The following is an 18,427-nucleotide window of genomic DNA, read 5'->3' on the forward strand; positions in this document are numbered from 1 at the left end:
GCTGGATGTGGGTGGGTCGCTAGATGGATGTGGATGTGCATGGGTGACGTGATCATATACCGTTTATGTTATTGGTGATTATTATTTTTGTGTCGTTTGTCACAGCATAATATACCTTAACTATCAAACTCGTTTATTTACAGCTAGAAGTCTCACTTTTCATTGTTTTTTGGTGGCTAACTTGACTGAGGTGCAGGTATGGAGGCACGTGCTAGATTGCGAATGTTGTATCGTACATGGCATTATGTTTTTATCATCACAAGGGGTGCGTTTGGATAGAAAACCTATTGAAAACACGTGCCAACGACTGCTGTTTATTTCCTCTTGGGAATGACGTTGTGATTGGAGTAAGCGATGGATTCCTTTGTTTTGTGATTCTACTCTACAGTCACACTCTTTGCAATAGCACACATGTGCAGCATTTATCTGAACTTAACTGTTCGTTCCTTTTTAGTTCGACATTCAACATTTGGTTATTCTGTTTAGTTATTATGGATACAACTTGGGCAGTTCACTCATCATGCCCATTTTATGTTGACTGATGTCACATTGATGTTGATTAGGTTTTGCGGAATGTATCCGTTAAGTTATTTGTGTTTGTAATGTGCTTTCAGATTACTCAGAGAGAGATCTAATGTATTTCTCAGTTGGCAACGAACTTATCAGTGGTTTAAATAACTTCAATATTAGGATGGACGTTTACATACCATCAGATTGGTGTTGGGAGATTTTGATATCTATTCTGACATCATAAGTATTAGGAAAGAGCGGTGTTTTAGAATTCACATTCTTACAACAAACTAATCGATTTTGATTTAACACATATTGAAATTGAGTTGAATATTGAAATGTATTGTTAATATTAATTATCACTTGTCATTGTAAACATGGATTGTTGTGTCATTTTAGCTCTGAGCAACTTAGGATTGTGTTACTTTGGTAAAGGAATGTTGGATGCAGCAACTAGAACTTATGAAGAATGTTTGAAGATTATGTGTTCATGTCTTCCTAGACATCATCCTGACATTGGAACCGGTTAGTTTGATAAGATAGTTCTTGTTTGTCTGAATGTAGTTTCATTCAATTGTCTGTTTTAATGCAGTTTTGTGGAATCTTGGTGTAGCATACCGTGAGTTAAACAACATTGAGAAGGCAACTGTTGTGTGGAGAGAATGTCTGGCAATTAGAGAGAGAGCATTTTCTCCAACACACCCTTGTGTTATTGATGGTATCTAAATCTTATTTATTCAATGTATTATTTTATTGTTTTACTCAGTAATAATTAACTGTACCATGTAGAGATGAACGTAGACATTACAAAAGTAACAACAGTTACGTATAAATTGGTATTTTGAGTTTGCAAACTTTGTAATGTTTTTACTAAAGAAAGATATTAACAAAACGGTTTTTTTCTTACCAGTTTGTTATTGTTAAATATCAATGTTTAAATTTATATATATATATTCTTTATTTAAATACATCTTAGTGTCATCTAAAGAAGAAAACATTCCCAAAATGCAAAATCATGCTCTAATGCAATTCTCCTTAAAATTAACTTTGCATTGTACTTCCAAAGTTTAACCAATAACTATTCAGAAAGACTTTGGAGAGCTTGGTTCAAAGCAGTCCCAGTGAACATCGTTGATTTCAAAGCAATAGTTTTCAGAGTCTTAAGACTGGCCGGAGTCCAATACCACAAACTTTCTATAGAGAAGAAATCTGCTCCACAATGAGTCACATTAAACTCACGCCTCTCCATTTTTCATCATTTTCAGCTGCACTGGCTTCAAAAGCAGCAGCGCAGACAAAACGTTGTTGCAATGAATTGCGGGCAGTGATGTCAAAAAAGCATTGGGTAAGGAAGTCTGGATGATAAATGTCAGTAGAACGAGATAGATTATTAGCAGAACAGTGCCGAGCAGAACAGTGCTGAGCAGAACAGTGCTGTTCTTTTCTAGAAGATTTGTTGTCAGAAAGTAGTGTATGCCACAGTATATCACATAAAGCATTGTTGCGTTTTAACAAGGTACTGTCATAGCTGCAACCTAACAGGTGATCACCGAACCGGTCGATGACTTGGCCACATACGCAACTTAAAGTGTTGGATTTTGTAGCTACAGGAAATATAGGAATGCCCAACCATATTTTGATGGCAACTATAAATTCTTGCTAAAGCATAGCCAGGCCGAGATATGTGTTTAGTGTTGCTCGTAACCAGACTCCAGCCTAAGGAGAAGCGATAGTGTTGATCCTTGTTCTGTCTCTAAGCTACACCCTTGTTTGAAAGCCTCCAATTGAATTCTATCAAGGTGTGACTGCAATGATTTTTGTGAAGCAACAGAAAGATTGGGAAAGTGACTGGAAGGCTACTCAATAGCTGCTGACAAAGCCGATCTTTCATCACAACTTTTCCTTGAATTTCAACCATATCCAGTGTAGAAATGGAAGAAGCATCATGTAATTCTGATGACAGTTAAGGGTTTAGCTGAATAACCTAATAGCTGATTAACAAGCTGACGGCTTGCGTTACAGCTACCAGCAAAAGCAGCAGCAGACAAATATAGAGCAGAACACAGGCCAAGACCTCCTAAACGTATTGGCAAAGAAGCTTGCTTCCTTGCCAAGTTTGAGATGGAAGAACGTGTTATATAGCATAAAGCTCTTTGCATCCTTATGTCCAATGTTGGTCACTGACCATGTGAGTGGGAACTGTGCGAATAAGATTGTTGTGTTTGCAAATGCTTTAGCTGTCAACTTCTTAATAACTGAATTTTTCCACTTGTGGATCATTAAGATCCAAAAGCAAATTCTGCCACTCCAGAACTTGGTCCACTTCTTGCTAAAAACTTCCTCAAAGTATTGGTCAGAGCGAAGTAATAGTGTGCCCAAGAGCTCTATTCCTCCATTACAAGGAGACCCACTTCTAATTATGTCAGCGGGAAAGTCATGAAACAACTGGTCTCCAGAGGGCCAAAGGATTCACATTTCTCTAGGTTCAGTTGAAGGTCAAATGCTTCTTGGACTCTTGGAGATGATAAGATTCAGAAAATCGGAAACAGAATCTCTCTACCAAGGAATGTGCCGTCATCAAGATACCAGATAGACAAGGAAAAGAGTAGAGGACCCAAGTGGTCTCCTTGCTGGACACCAGCTGTAGAAGAAATGTGGTTTTGCCCAAACCTTAAGCTCTCTTGAAAGTTGATAAGACCATCTAGCCCATGCAAATATATCTGGAAATCTACTTGCAACCACTGCAAGAAAGATTCTTTGTAATTTTTAAACAACACATCTTCATTTAAGCTATTCTTTTCAATAGTGTCCGAATGTTTGTCCGTAGGGTAAAAGTATATATTTGGAAGACGTGGTTGGACTGCAGTGCAACAAACACGACTATAGCTAACCTTCGTAGTACCTCTCCAACAGCAATGGTGCATACACCGCCACATTTCTTCTGAAGAGCTATGAGCGGTGCACCAACCAAACAAGAGGCATTGGCCTCATCAAGCTTTCCTGCTGGATTTTGTTTACCAAATAGTCAGTTGGTGAAGACAATGTGTGTGTGTGTGTGTTTGTGTGTGTGTGTGTGTGTGTGTGTGTGTGTGTGTGTGTGTGTGTGCGTGCGTGCGTGCCTGCCTGCCTGCCTGCGTGCGTGCGTGCGTGTGTGCGTGCGTGCGTGTGTGGTGTCATGCGTGAGTTGGGCGTGAATGTGCATGAGAGCATGTGTTCCCATTGTGTCTACTTGTATGGTGGAATTTAAAAAACAGAAGATTGATTCTGTGTTAGGAGTTATTTTTCTTGGATTTTGATTTGTTGATTTGCAAACCTTCATTCTTGATTTACGGATAATTTATTGGTGCGCATACGCAGTAAAAGTATATGGGTATCTGCCTTGTGTGTGCCCCACTGAACTTTGAATGCTCATTTTATTGCGGACCGAAGCATCAACATTCCCAGTGCTTTCATTCTTTAGTGGCATCATTTTTCCTGTTTTACTTATGACGTGAAATTTAATTTTGCATGGTAAAATCATGTCCTTCCAATCTGCGTGATACTGGCTGTCTTGTATAATTAATTTATCAAGACCGTACTTATTGCTACTGTCTATTTGACTGATTTTTTACTCATAAACTTTGTGAGATTGGTCAACCTTTGTACTTTTGGTTTACAGTAAGACTAGTAATAGTTTCTAGCAACTGTTGTTAAATGATATTTATGTCCTGGTTATTTAATTAGACTTTGTTGGAACAATTGATTGTTGTTTGTTTTTATTCTTGTTTTCTTCCTTGTTCTCTTTGGTCGAGTTTCCACTAAACTGGTTTAAACTGGTTTAAGGGTTGACCTGTTTCCACCTGCGCTAAACCAGTTATATTCTAAACCTAAACCGATTTCTTAAATCCGTTTTGTAATGGGTTTAACAAAGTAGTTTAGATTTAACTGTCATGTGACAATAGCATGCTTGTTTAGACGGCTTCTGACAATGCCGTTTTGATGTCGATGATATTGACTATTTTGCTGGGATGTAAGATCTAAGGGTTGTTCACTAAAGGAAAGAAATCAGTCGCTACGGAGAGAGAAGACAATGTCCTTAGTCATCGTCATGCAAATTCTTACTAGCAGATGCTGAATCAGTGGCAACCAAAAGTTGCTCAGACTCTGCGACAGAGCAGCCCAATACTTCAAAATAAGGCGTTTTTATATGGTTTGTTTTGCACATCCCGGATGTGCAAGTTCCTAGTGGAAACAGTCGCTTTCTTGAACTGGTTTAGTTTTAAACGCGTTTAAGCTAAACTAGTTTAAGGTGCAGCTAGTGGAAGCACGGCCTTTATTATGTATGTGTAATGTTTGGTAGTATTGAAGTCACTGGGGAGAATTGCATATGATCAACAACTTTACGACGAGTCATTACAATTGTATGGTAAATTACAGGACATTCTGATGAGAACATCTCCTGTATCAGAGGATATGGCTACAGGCATAGACAATCGTATAAATGTGTTAATTAATAACATTACTATCTTATTGTTATTGTGTCTAGTGTGTCACAACATGGGAGCGTGTTATTTCAAGTTGTCTCAATTAGATGCGGCAGAAAAGGCATTGTCCCAGTCATTGCAGCTCAAAACTTCTCTTTATTCACCAGGACATTACACAATATCTATCAGTGAGACATTCAATATAGACACAGAAGGTATGTGTTGGTCTAGATCATTGTGTCTTGTTGATTTGCAGCTGAAACGCAATTGCACCAGCTGTGGCAATTGAAATATGGACGTTAAGAGGATTGTTTGATCGATGTACCCAGATTACATTGTAAGTACTGTTCATTGTGATATCATAATCAATAACAATATTTAGTTGTAAAGCTGTGCCTTAGCTGCTTCTACTCTACACGCATTTGGTAGCAAGAATATATACGGTTTTGTATAGTAGCAGCAACATACAGTGATATATATGTCAGTCTGCGTGTACGTTGTGTTCGAAAGAAGCTGTTTATGTCTTTCATTTTCTGGAAAGTGTTGGTAACAGTTATGTTAATTGCTTTGTTAATTTGCCAGTTAAGACCTACTAGTCATTTTATTGCTATCTTGTTTTAGGTTTTATTTGCTGACCTTGTGGAGTTTAGTATGTATTTGTCACGTGATACCAGGTTCCTACAATCTGAACAGACTAATTGCCGTGTATGCAAATAACGTATTTGTAATAATCTTGCTATCCTTGCTGTTGTGATGATCATGATGTATCTGCAAATTTACAATTTAGTATAGTACATGCATTGTATTGTTAATTAACTCAATTACATCTCATACTATTAACCAGTAACGTTTTTGAAACTACCAGGTACTACTATGGGGGTCAATGTCAATGTACTTAATAATTGTTGAATATATATTTATTTTGAATATATATTTATCCAGTGTGTATAGTTGGACAGCTTTGAAGTACAGTCAATTAAATCACAGAATCGAAATGGAAGAAAATTTTAACCCTCTAATTTTAATCTTCTGCATTCTTTTCTACTTCACAACGGTTTAACTCGTGGGTATTGTAGGTGTAAATGGTAGGCATTGGTAGCCTCGTCCTCAGACTCACGTGAGCTTGGCATTGTCCGGTTCCTGTATTACACTTTCAACCTCTCAGTGAGTAGTTGTAGAAATACAAAGTGAATGACCAAGTGACTGAGCATTAGTGGCAATTATGAATATAATTTTATAGCACAATAACATCAACTAATACCGCAAACTAGACTTTTTGACAAGTGTGTGATGCTTATAAATTATGGTGGCCAAATTTGGGCCATACAAGCAGAACATTATCCAAGTTAAAGTTTTGATATCAATATTATTGTCAAGTGTACGTTTAATTATCAGATTTCTATCAGCGACCATCTGTTGAATAGATTGCGCAGTGGCTGTTTATATTGATGTCCTACTGCAATTACAGGCCCAATATCTGTAACAACAATAGTATCACAAACTCGATCTTATTTGAACACTATAATTGTACTGAAACACATCTTTAAAGGCGCTGCTTGTATTGTAATATCATAGTGACTGTTGTTTCAGGTGACCTTAAAGTCCGTAAGTAGTAATGAGAGTTATTGCATACTGGGCATAAATGTCGCTCCTAGTTATGCAATGTTAGATTCCCGTATGAATGTCGAAAGCAACGAAAGCGATTGATTTCGCGTAGCAGTCAGAGGCGAGGCAGATCCATACGGGGGCACTGCATGCATATGGGGCACGTGCTCCCTTTCAGCAGAGTGAGTAAGGATCGCCTCAACGACTTGTATGCTCGATAATGTATCTGTGTCCATTGCCATTGCATGTCTTGAACTCTTGGTCAGTTGCCTCAATGGTTCGCAAATGTCAAATAGATGACTCAAGAACCTTGCCAAGTAGTTCACCATTCCTACCAAGCGACGTACTCTTGCAATATTGGTTGGTTTCTGCATCTTCATGATTGCTTCAATCTTTGATGGGTCGGGTTGATGACCTTCCCTCGTCAAAATGTGTCCCATGTAGGTCATTTGTGATCTTGCAAATTTGCACTTGTCTTTTTTGAGTTTGATATTCTGTTATCTGCATTTGTTAAGGAGTATAGTCAGATTCTTGTCATGATCTTGTCTTGCTTCATGCTTGGTTGTTCCATTACCAACAATAAGGATATCATCAGCTATGGTGAATTCTCCAGATAATACTTGTACCGAAATATTTCTAGTGCTGTTGCTAATCTGAAAGGCATCCTTTTCTATTTCTATAACCCGTATGGTGTAATGAATGCTGTTAATCTACTTGTATCGTCATCCTGTTCAATGTGCCAATAGCCGTTCTTGACGTCAATGACACTAAAGCCTTTGGCTTGTGCTAGCTCTGGCAGCAGTTCGTCGATCGTATGCATTGGATACGGCTGCCAACCTGCACAGGGTTTGTTCAAAGGCTGTGGATCTATGCATACTCTAATTTGATTGTTTGCCTTCTGAATAGTCACTAAGCTTGATATACGTTCCACTGGAACATGAACGTTTGTCTATCATACCATTTTTCTCATCTCAGTAACTCAGACATCAGTTGATCCTTCACTGCAAGTGACAGATGCCTAAATGGCATTTTCACTGGCTGTATTTGAGGATTGACATCCAAATGAAGTTTCCTTTTCAGTTTGCCAATTTCTCCACTGAAAACATCGTCATATTGTTGCAAAACACCTTGTCTCACTTGCAGCAGCTTGTCACTGTTTGTATTTGGTTTATTGAACCAGACTGAAAATTGTCATGATATACTTGGAGAAGCTTCATCTCCTGGCTTGTTCTAGCTCCTAGGACTGGCATTGCTAAGCTCTCCACCACCACCAATTCCTTCTGGTACTGCTTGCCATTCTTCGTATTCTTTACCTGTAAATAGCATTTTCCTATTGGCTATATCTTGCCTCCATCATATTAAAAGTAGTGAGAATTTGTGTTGTAGGCAGTAACTTCTGCATCTTGCTCACATCAGAGGTTGTAATCACGTCGCACGTGGAACCTACCTGTGTCAAGCTGAAATGTGATCAGGCCACTTGCTACTTCCAATTGAGCATATAATCTGTTCTGATACATTCTTTTCTGGCCTACTGAATGAATTGCATCATGTTGTGTAAATGTCAGTGTCGTGCGCGAGAATTCAAGAGCTTCCGTACGTGAAATATATATATATATATATATATATATATATATATATATATATATATATATATATATATATATGCACACAAGTATATATGTACAACAAACTTGTCAAACTTCACGCCGATGACAGTTAACGTTAATTATCTTCGTTGCTCTCAGTCACACCGACCCTTCGTTACGAAACTCCTACTACTTCGTCCCTCACTCTCTTTCTCTCCCACACTCTTCCTTCTTCTTGTCTCTCCGTTGACCGGCGAACTGCATTCTCCAAGTAACTGTTTCTCAATAAATAGTATTAGCGTCTCCCCTCAATCCCATGTATACCAGTAGTATCGCAGCCCCTCCCAAACTCCATATTTAGAGACGTGACATATATCTCCCCCGTTTGCAACTCAAACACGTCTCTGTTGGTTGCCGTTAGTACACCCTACTCAGGAAGTCGTCTCCGACATTTTGCGAACGTTTGATAACTTACACCGTGAAGCTGTAGCTTTGCAGATACATGGCCCACCTCATGATTCTATCGTTCTCGAATTTCGCTCTATCCAAGTATGCTAGCGGTTGATGGTCCGTCTGGAGAATAAATTCTACTCCATAGATGGATGTCATGAACTTTCTACCCCCCCCCCCCCCCCGACAACGGCTAAACACTCATTCTCTATGGTACAGAATTTTCTTTCTCGGTCGCTGAGTTTCTTACTTGGATATCCTACCGGGAATGGTTTTCCTTCGTGCTCCTGCATCAACATCGCGCCCACCCATACATCTGAAGCGTCCACTCGAATCAAGATACGCCTATCATGTTCAGGCAGCTTGAGTATGGGTCGACTAGATAGCGTCGTCTTCAGCGCCTAATACGCCCTACCCTCTATTGCGCTTCCTTCCATTTCAGTTTGATTGGCAATCTTTTCTTTGTCAAGTCGGTCAGAGGAACTGCTATGGTCTCATAGTTGGGTAAATATTCCTAATAGAACCTTGTTAGTCCTCGAAATACGCGCAATCCTTTCTCCGTACCGGGCCTCGTAACTTTCCTAATTTTTAGGGCGTTTTCCTCGTTCTGGTGAATAAGGCCGTGTTTGATCTCATGGCCGATAAACGACAGCGTACGCGTTTGGAAGGCATAATTGTCAGAACGGTTCGTTCGATCCTCCTCAGAACTCCCCTGAGAGCGGTAACATGTTTTCCCACGTAGGTGTATGAACGACGATCTCATCAATGTATTGGTTCGCATACTCCAGTTCCTCCAGTAACTTTCTCAATCTTCTCACCAAAGTAGCTGCGGAGTTGACCAATCCGAACGGCATTCTGACGAATTCATGGGTACCGTTGTGCACCACAAACGCGGTTTTGGGTACATCTTCAGTCTCCACGGGGAAGCGCCAGTAGCCTTTACACAATTGTATCTTTGTAAAGTATCGGTCTCGGGAAGGATCTTGAACTACATTCACTAAAGGTGTCGTAGGCTTGGGGTCGCATGTGGTCAGACGATTGAGTTTTCTATAATCCATGCAAAGCTGGTTTGTTCCGTCTGGTTTCCTAACTAAAACGACTGGAGATGCGTATGGCGACTCCGATACCCGAATGATATTCATTTTCAGCATCCCTGATATCATTTTCTAGTTCAGACTTTATATGAAACGGTATCGCGTATGGCTTAGACTTCGCCGGATGATCAGACGTTAGTTGAATCCGATGTACGGACAAGTCGGTCGAGCCTGGAAGATCAGTAAAAACGTTTCTAAACTCTTCGTTTACCGCTCGAGCTTTTCTTATTTCTTCATACGGCAACTCTTCACTTATTTTTACGTCCCTTGCGGTCTTTTTTGGGCGACGGGTTTCTTTCTCGAGCAGGCTGTTCCCATCCACAGAGTCGTCTTGATCCCATCCATCTGCTTCCAATATTGCCGCACTTGCTACCTCTAAAAGCCATCCTCCCGCAGTTCGTTTACAAAAACTTGCCCTCGGTGTCACTCCTCGAGCCGTACCTTTTCAGTAAGTTCGCATCGTAAATCTTTTTCTTTCCCCGTACTTTGACTGCATAAAATCATAGATTGCGACGATCTTGGTTACTCGGAATAGTCCCGGCCAATGCATTAACAGCTTGTTATTGTCTGTTGGTAATAACATTAGCACCGTCTCTCATTTGATCTTTTGTCGAAGGATCGTTTGTAGCGTCCTTGAGACCTCTCTAATTCCTCACGAGCTACTTTCATGATCTCATCCAGTCTTTCTCTAAGTTCGAACACATATTCAATAGCTAGTCCTCGCCTCTGTCTCGCCCTCTTCCTCTGTCCATATCGATTATAGAATCCTCATCGGTCCTCTCACCGTCCTCCCTTTGAGCAGTTCGAATGGAGCAAATCTCGTAGACTTTTGAGGGACTTCACTGTACCCAAACAAGAGGAAATTGATATAGCGGTCCCACTGCCGTGGTTTTGCGCTACATAGTCTCTTTAGCGTAGTTTTTTTAGCGTAGTGTTGAATCGTTCCACTAAACTGTTACACATAGAGTGATATGGTAGTTAGATGTCGGATGCTGAGTAGACGTTATACTTCTTTCATACAGTCTGAAGTAAACTGAGTTCCCCTATCGGTGAGTAACTCTTCTGGAACCCCAATGCGGCTATAAATATTCACGAAGGCCTCCGCCACGTTCTCCGCGGTAACTTTCTTTAGCGCGACGGCTACGGGATACCTCGTAGCGTAGTCAACCAACTTAATGATGTACCTGTATCCGCTGTCTCTAGGAGGACAGATAGGTCCTACCAAGTCGACGGCTACCCTCTTGAATGGAATATCGATCACAGGCATCCTTGGAAGAGGCACCAAGGGTACTGTGCCTTTAGGATCGGTTTTTGGCATACGTCGCATGATCTGCAGAACCTGGTCACGTCGCTTTGGATCCCTGGCCACCAGAAGTCGTTGATGATCCTGTCTCTCGTCTTTGTTATAGCAAGGTGTCGGCTCATCACCGAATCGTGTGCAATCTCCATAATTTGCTTTCAAAGGGTTTTCGGGACGATCACTTAACGTATCTGCTCTCCCTTATTCGCTTTGAGGTGCTTATACAGTCAATACCACGCGCCGTTTTTGAGTTCGAACGTCACTTTTTGGCATCCTGTTGTGTGCGTTCTGGTTTCGTCTCGGTACCTGCGCAGCGATTTGTCTTCCGATTGCAAACGTGACAGTCACGCTCTGTCGACATCCATCCTTTTCTTCTAAGTGCTCGTCACAACGGGTTACTCCTGTCGGTTCCTTTTCAAGCCGCCCTGGTTAACGCACCGTCCTCTCACCGATTCACTCTCGGTTCGTTGGGATCTTTGGCATGGGGCACGTTTCCGATAGCGACATCGTAGATTGCGTCGCGCGGGCACAGAGCCTCGAAGTCTCCTGTGAGGTATGGAGTATCGATATCTAGTTTCGCCCATGGGACTTCAATGACCGTGCAATCCGCTAACTTGATTAACGCTAACTTGATTAACTCAAACTATCCCGTGTACTGATCTGGTTTGACCAGCTCTTGTTTCACCAGTATGCTACTGCATCCCATGTCTCTTGTATACCCAGTCATCCACTTTCCACTCTCGTACAGGCGTCTCTTCGTACTATCCGACGCGATCAACGGGCAGTGTAAATTCAGTGGAGATCCGATGCGCCGTTTCGGAGATATCGCGCGCTAGCGGAGGTGTGTTGGATCGGCAGGAATGCGCGTCGTTGCAAAGTCGGGAAGACGACGACAATCTCACTTTCGTGATCTATAGATTCGGCGACGCGTGAGAGACAAATTCGGAGGTGATCAGACTCACCGTCTTGGAGATCCTCTGCTACACACACACACACACACACACACACACACACACACACACACACACACACACACACACACACACACACACACACACACACACACACACACGCACACGCGCACACACACACACACACGCACGCACTCACACACACACAATTTTGAATACCATTACAAGCGCTTAATAGGTAAGTTGGTTATCTTGCACAAGCACACAACTTAACTTTCATGTCCGTTACTTTTTAACCATAAAAGCAGCTATGAAACAAACGACGTCCGTATGTGTACAGCGCAGCACAGTCTAGCGACTAGTAGTACGGAGAAACATTGCTACTACCAAGGGACCGGAGGCTTCTTTTATTCATCTCCCTTTACTTTGGTTCATTGATATAGTGCAGTCTTCCTTCCTGATGCCAAAAGTACTAACTCCGTTACTTCGAGAAGTTCGTGTGCAACGTATCTGCGGTTTCGGGAAAGGTTTCGTGAACAAGCTATAGGTACTGGTAGATCGTATCGAAAGGATACTTCTGCGCTGACTCGCCAAATACCGCGAGAGACTGCTGAGAATGTGGATGCCATTTACTTATTTGAAGAACTTTATCTAACTTTAGATAGTGTTTTGAGCAATTGCGCCCATATGTACGTTTCTGGAGACGATGTGTCGAAATTATGATTGCGGAACAGCATGGGATCACCTACGGGTCGAATGAAGCAGCCAATTAGAGAAATCTCGTATGGTCTCTATTGCCTTAATGGCCTATGCATGGGCCTCATATCGCTCGTGTTTTAGAGCATTAAGAGGCTCCCTATGTCACCAGGGTCTCTTACCGCACTGACACCGAGTGACAGGAATACAAAGTTTTTATAAGCCTGGCTCCCGCAGTCTCTGAAGCCTAGAACCGCACATGAAAAATACCTACAAATAATAGCGACCCGGCGAGGCTTTGTCAGTCCAGATTCTGGATTCCGTGCGCCAGTCGAATCGCAGAACGCAGCAAGTGGTACTTGATGAGTACTCATCAACAGCACCAGAACCTCTTAAACCCTGTTCACACCAGACCAGAATGGATCGCGATCCGATCGGGATAGCGAGCGTCCACACTGCACTTTGAAATCGCTACTTCCGCCTCAATTTCGATAGCACGTGACTCATGACCGACGTGTACGTGTCGCTTGTTTGCTTGTGGAAAGCGGATACAGCGACGTAAAGTGACAGAGAACAAAGACGAGTGAGGAGTGTTAGATGTTCCGAATACAAGCGTATACGCGCGTAGCGTACGTGAGGGTAGCACCCACAATTTCTAATTGGATTCAACCGATCGCGATCCAGTTGCAAGTGTGGACAGGCCTTTATATACTGCTGATATCCGGCTACTTCTATCTTTACAGTCAAGTGTTTATGATACTTTATGTATACAGTTTGAAGGAGTGACGAGCATCATGCCTAATATAGGCTATATTGACCATTCCAGTTAATATAAAAATAATGCTGTCGCGTTGCTAGGCTGATGAGTCACTATGAATGAAAACAGCAACGGGCGAATACATCAAACGTGTTGCACGCAACAACTACGTATACATTGAACAGTTATCAGTACTGAAAAGAGTATATACATATGCGTAAACAGTAAACAGTCAATCATGAATATTAACACTGGCAACTATTTTGATTAGTTGAGGTATCTACACAAATCATGTACGTTAGTACTTAACTAGGCGACCATTCAAGTGCATCATTTCATCCATATCACTACAATTGAATACGCTGCTGGGACGTTACCATACTGCTCGAGGTCCGCCGCGCCGTCCAGTAACTAGTCCTGACCGTATGTTCAAAATGCACCAGTTTGTAGACAACTGGTATGCTCATCGATTGTGGTCCACTATTCACACTAGCTAGTCGTGTGCGTACGTGCACCACAATGTATACCACCGGTACGCTGATTGATCTCGGCTTGCCGTCCACGATTGCTAGTACTCGAAGTAAGTGCAACACAACCATAAGTTTGCATGCTACTGGTATGCCAATCGCTTGCAGTCCGCTGTCTACAATCGCTCGCGGGCTGCGGTTTGCACAGAATCGTCAACCCAATGCAGGACAAGCATGGCAAAACGATAAATCCAACTAAACGTAATCCTAAAGCATCAACGCCTTGCTTGCTTAACACTGACAACACACACACACACACACACACACACACACACACACACACACACACACACACACACACACACACACACGCACGCACGCACAGGCACACACAACAACAAAAAATTGACAAATGTTAAGCGCTCTACGTCATTCGACGTCGACCTTGCGGTCAGTTGCGGAGATAGCTCCTTCTGCCTCTAGAGATAGGGCCTCCATTATGCACTACGTGGAGGCTTAGGGCCAGCGCTACAATCAAACTGGAGCTTGGCCGGAGTCATGCAGGTGCACTGACAATTGCGTTGGTCTGGGACTGGACACCTAGGCCCACAAGTATTCATCTGCCGCATGATGCTACTGCCAAGCCAGCGCTCATGACCATCCCAGTCAATGACCAGATGCTCATTTATACTCCTGAGTCGAAAGAAGCAATTGTGACTAAATTTTCTTGCTTAAGAAAATTATGGCATAGCTCGCCATCACTGTGACTTGAACCTGCAATCCTGCTAGGTCCCAGATTTTTTCAGTCTCCAAATGCACTGTCTAACCAATTGAGCTACAGAACAACACACACACACGCGCGCGCACACACACACACACACACACACACACACACACGCACACACGCACGCACTCACGCACGCACGCACGCACACACACACAGATATAAATTAGTTAACTTCTCACCCAAAGCCCACGTTTTCTGATATTCTGTACAAGAACAAAACGTTATAAATATACTCACGACAAAACACGGCACTGTCTCTCACCGTCATCTTCTTAAAATACCCCAGGAAGAGCGAAGGAAAGTGTATACAGTAACAAATCACTTATCTTGACTCGTATGGAGACGTTTGTCGCTGACTCTGAGCTCAATGCATTTGCAATCGCTCGATCAAATTTATCTTTCAACTCTTTCGAAGTAAAGATAGATAAAGGTCGCAATCCAGCTCGGGTAGACAACCGTAATAACATCCTAGTATTGTTACTATCAGAAAAAAACTACGTCCACTTCAGACGTTGTGACTTTAGTAAAACAGCTACGTTTCTGCGAAAAACTTCCTCGCAAAAGTGACTGTCTTCACTACTTATTGTCAGTGTTGCTGTAATTTCGTTATCGATGCAGACAAGTGACTTTGTGAATACCACTGGATGTAACTTCGTTTCTTTTTCATTCATATCTTCCAAAAGACCGGATTGCCAAAAACGCCGATGTGATTAAGAGACCATCGACGACTGTCACTATCTAAAAACTCTTTACAAGATGAGTCGACATAAAACTTAATGAAGCCGCTGGTTTCGCATTTTGAAAAAGAAACGCCCCATTTATCACAAAGGTTTCTTCCAATCCGAGAAATGTTAGACTTTGTATATAGTAAACAACAAAGCTTCTTAAATCCTAGTTCACCACTCAACGAAAGTACTTCTGTCAACAACCAGTGAGTATTCGAGTCTGTTCATTTTGCTTTAATACCACCTATTTCCTTCCTGTGTTCCATATTATTAATGAGATTGTTGGCAACTAATGCGTCGAGCATTGCTCTGTCTGAAAGCGCATAATTAATGTCCTCTGAAAGTTGATTTTCTGTTTCCCAACAAACTTTATCTCGAAACTTTATCTCGAAACCTTTTCAACAGAAAATCTACTTTTCCGTCAACTGCAAGAGATATATAGATTTAGAACACGCAGTCATGACTCGTAGCTCAAAGACGTTGCTTCCAAAACAAGTAATTGCACCCGATTAGGAAAAAAACAAGACAAAACTCCGTGGCCTTTATATACAATCAAATAATTAACAGCGAAAATTGTTAGGCAGGCAACACGCTATCCCAACAAAACTGATTTACTTAAAATATTAACATTTAGTGTTTTCAAACTTAAGATTCTAAACTTTGCAGCACGACTACCCAAATTATAGAAAAGGATAAATAGATAGCTCGTTGCTTGTAGCAACTATGGGCGCGTTCGGTTTGCAGTTCTGACAGTTCTAGAACTGCCCGAAAAGCTAGAACTCGCGTTCAATTTAGTTTTGGAACTGCAGGTCATTTGGCGTCACTAGACACCACACGCCAAGACATGTTTAGCTAACGTATGGCTAAACAGCTAGTCTACAGCTGTATTGTGCTGCTTACATAGCAACACTAGAGTCTACGTGTGCCTCTAGTCATCTATGCGTCATTGCAACACTTAGATTGTTGGCGGCATGTGGTCTTGTGACAATGAGCTCGTGCGTAGTATGTGTGACGAGTCATCGAGTCGTTGAGTCGGTTGTCTGCGCCTGAGTTACTGTACCCTAGCGCTTCTGAAAAAAAAGTTTGTGGGACAACAGCCATTTTTGTTTCAGAGCATTGGCACTGTGGCTTCCAATCATCGACATCCGTCCCAAATTAATCTCACGTAGCCAGACCATAATCCCGAGTACTCGTACCGCCTTCGCGCCCGAAAGTATATATATATATATATATATATATATATATGACGCGGCGGTAAGGTCTGGCTACGCAAGACCAACCGCACACTCGGGTGGCTTCAGAGGCTCCGAGCCTCAGGCAGTGCCCTCGTTCGCTCTCACACGTGCAATCCTCTAAGTTCCATCATCTACTATAGAACTTGTGCAATCATTTGTGTCTTTTCTGCAGTCGCTTGGTTGCCAAGTTCACGTAGTAGAAAGTTACCATAACTTGAAGTAAAAAATTGCATTTGGTACTCCAAGTTCCCGTTGTTCCCGTGACAATGCTAAAAAGCCTTAGATTCGCCACTTGTATTCAAAATTCCCTCTACACGTGTAGTTCATTGTCATTGTCTTGACCGACAGCGTTGCCAAACTGCTAAGACTTGCTACAATCTAATTCTACCCTAACGTTATATGGGCATTCGATTCCATACGCGGGCATTACTTCATCTATCTTGACACGTACTAGATAACTAACTATTTCTCATGGATTAACTACAAACATTGCTTGACGTATGCTCTTTACTTTCTGTTGAGCGTCAATTGCTTTTCAATCCATCAAAAACAAAGTGCATACACTTTGTCTCAAGCACAGCGTCGTATATGACATTATTGTCTCTACCTATAAACTGTTTTGACTGTAGAAATTGGAGTTTGTTGAAAGCTGGAAGACTTGGGTCATGTGTATTATGTGTTCTGATATGGGGTGCTGCCTACTGAATCTCAAATGAAAAGATTTTTGTCGTCATGTAATTCGTTCTACCATCAGTTTAAGAAACTACACCGATAGTTTTATGTCGTCTCCTACAAAGCTTCTGCAGCTGTGTTTTATGGACGTCAATTGTGGTGTTGCTCTGGCGGTCAACTTGGAAAATTACGATCGAGTTATCTGGACCAATTATATAAGGGAAATTTAACTGTTAATAGATGTCACGTCAAGACTATGCTGTATGCAGCGAAAATCTTTTCCTCTACCCGAGATGCGGCAGAAACGCAAGTTACAGTTCCTGTTTACTTTTCTTAGTATACATGCCTATATAATTCGATCTGTTTCACCTGCGTTTTTATTTTGTTTTGAGACGAACGCGATAACCTTAATCTTAAGAATTTCGTCTGGAGAGACACATTTCCCGGGGAACCATATTTTTTACTGCAATGGCTCTGACTAAGGGGAAACCAAATTCGCTATGTTTAATGCTAAAGGGACGTAGGAAGAATTGCCGAAAAGTAGAAGGCAAGCCTAAGTATATGTTAGAAAGAGGAAGGAAACTCGCATCACTCAAGATATAGCACTCTTTATTTAATTCATTAAAAGTATCAGAAATGACACCTTGCTTCGTAATAGTCGCACAAATTAATTAGTTGAGCTGTGAATAGTAAAATAGCTAGACACTTTCTTACAAATTTTTAAAAAATATTGAAATTTTTCAATAATGATATATCTGATTTCTAGCTTTTTACGTTGTGCAATGTATACTGATGAAGAAACATTGCTCCTACCATCAAACACAGCGTCAGGATTGCTTAAGTTAACTCTGCACACTGTTGTACAATATTCACCAGACACAAACTCGTAACGATGGCATGCAACCTTATAGTGACAATTATTGGCGTATTGACGTTTACGTTTTATGTTTTAGTGCATGAGTTTGTCTACGGACTACTGTACAAATCTATTCTCGGTCTGATTAGCTAATATTTTCCAAATTAATTATTAAACAAATGCAAGTCGAAACTAATGTTATTAAGATTAATTGTCTTATCATCATTTAACATTCAAGAGTTGTACCGCAATAATATTCTTGTTATATTTTTTGCTATTAGTCAACTAATGCTCTAAACAACAGACTGATTTA

At 41.4% G+C, this 18,427-nt stretch overlaps 1 protein-coding gene across 3 annotated transcripts; it reads left to right on the forward strand.

Annotated features, from left to right (window-relative positions):
• Positions 1 to 968: 968 nt before the first annotated feature.
• LOC134187000 (nephrocystin-3-like) lies at positions 969 to 5,820 on the forward strand. 3 transcript variants are annotated; one of them, XR_009971036.1, is made up of 6 exons: positions 969 to 1,035; positions 1,103 to 1,228; positions 4,927 to 4,972; positions 5,036 to 5,161; positions 5,230 to 5,310; positions 5,595 to 5,820. XR_009971036.1 is itself a non-coding variant. In XM_062655109.1 (6 exons), exons 1-5 carry the CDS (start codon positions 993 to 995, stop codon positions 5,274 to 5,276), a joined length of 465 nt encoding a protein of 154 aa, XP_062511093.1. In that variant the 5' UTR covers positions 969 to 992; the 3' UTR covers positions 5,277 to 5,310; positions 5,595 to 5,820. The 3 variants fall into 3 exon arrangements, 2 of the variants coding, with proteins under 2 accessions (XP_062511093.1, XP_062511092.1); XM_062655109.1 differs by having other exon boundaries at positions 4,850 to 4,972; XM_062655108.1 differs by having other exon boundaries at positions 4,850 to 5,161.
• Positions 5,821 to 18,427: the final 12,607 nt, after the last annotated feature.

Source organism: Corticium candelabrum, chromosome 11, assembly GCF_963422355.1.
Source record: "Corticium candelabrum chromosome 11, ooCorCand1.1, whole genome shotgun sequence".
In the NCBI taxonomy this organism is placed as follows: domain Eukaryota; kingdom Metazoa; phylum Porifera; class Homoscleromorpha; order Homosclerophorida; family Plakinidae; genus Corticium; species Corticium candelabrum.

What these genes read in the sequence shown, in the direction of transcription:
- LOC134187000 (XM_062655108.1), top strand. Translation starts at nt 993, where the DNA reads ATGTGTTCATGTCTTCCTAGACATCATCCTGACATTGGAACCG. An exon ending in TCATCCTGACATTGGAACCG is followed by an intron (nt 1,036 to 1,102) that starts GTTAGTTTGATA and finishes GTTTTAATGCAG; the next exon opens with TTTTGTGGAATCTTGGTGTA. An exon ending in ACATTACACAATATCTATCA is followed by an intron (nt 5,162 to 5,229) that starts GTGAGACATTCA and finishes GTTGATTTGCAG; the next exon opens with CTGAAACGCAATTGCACCAG.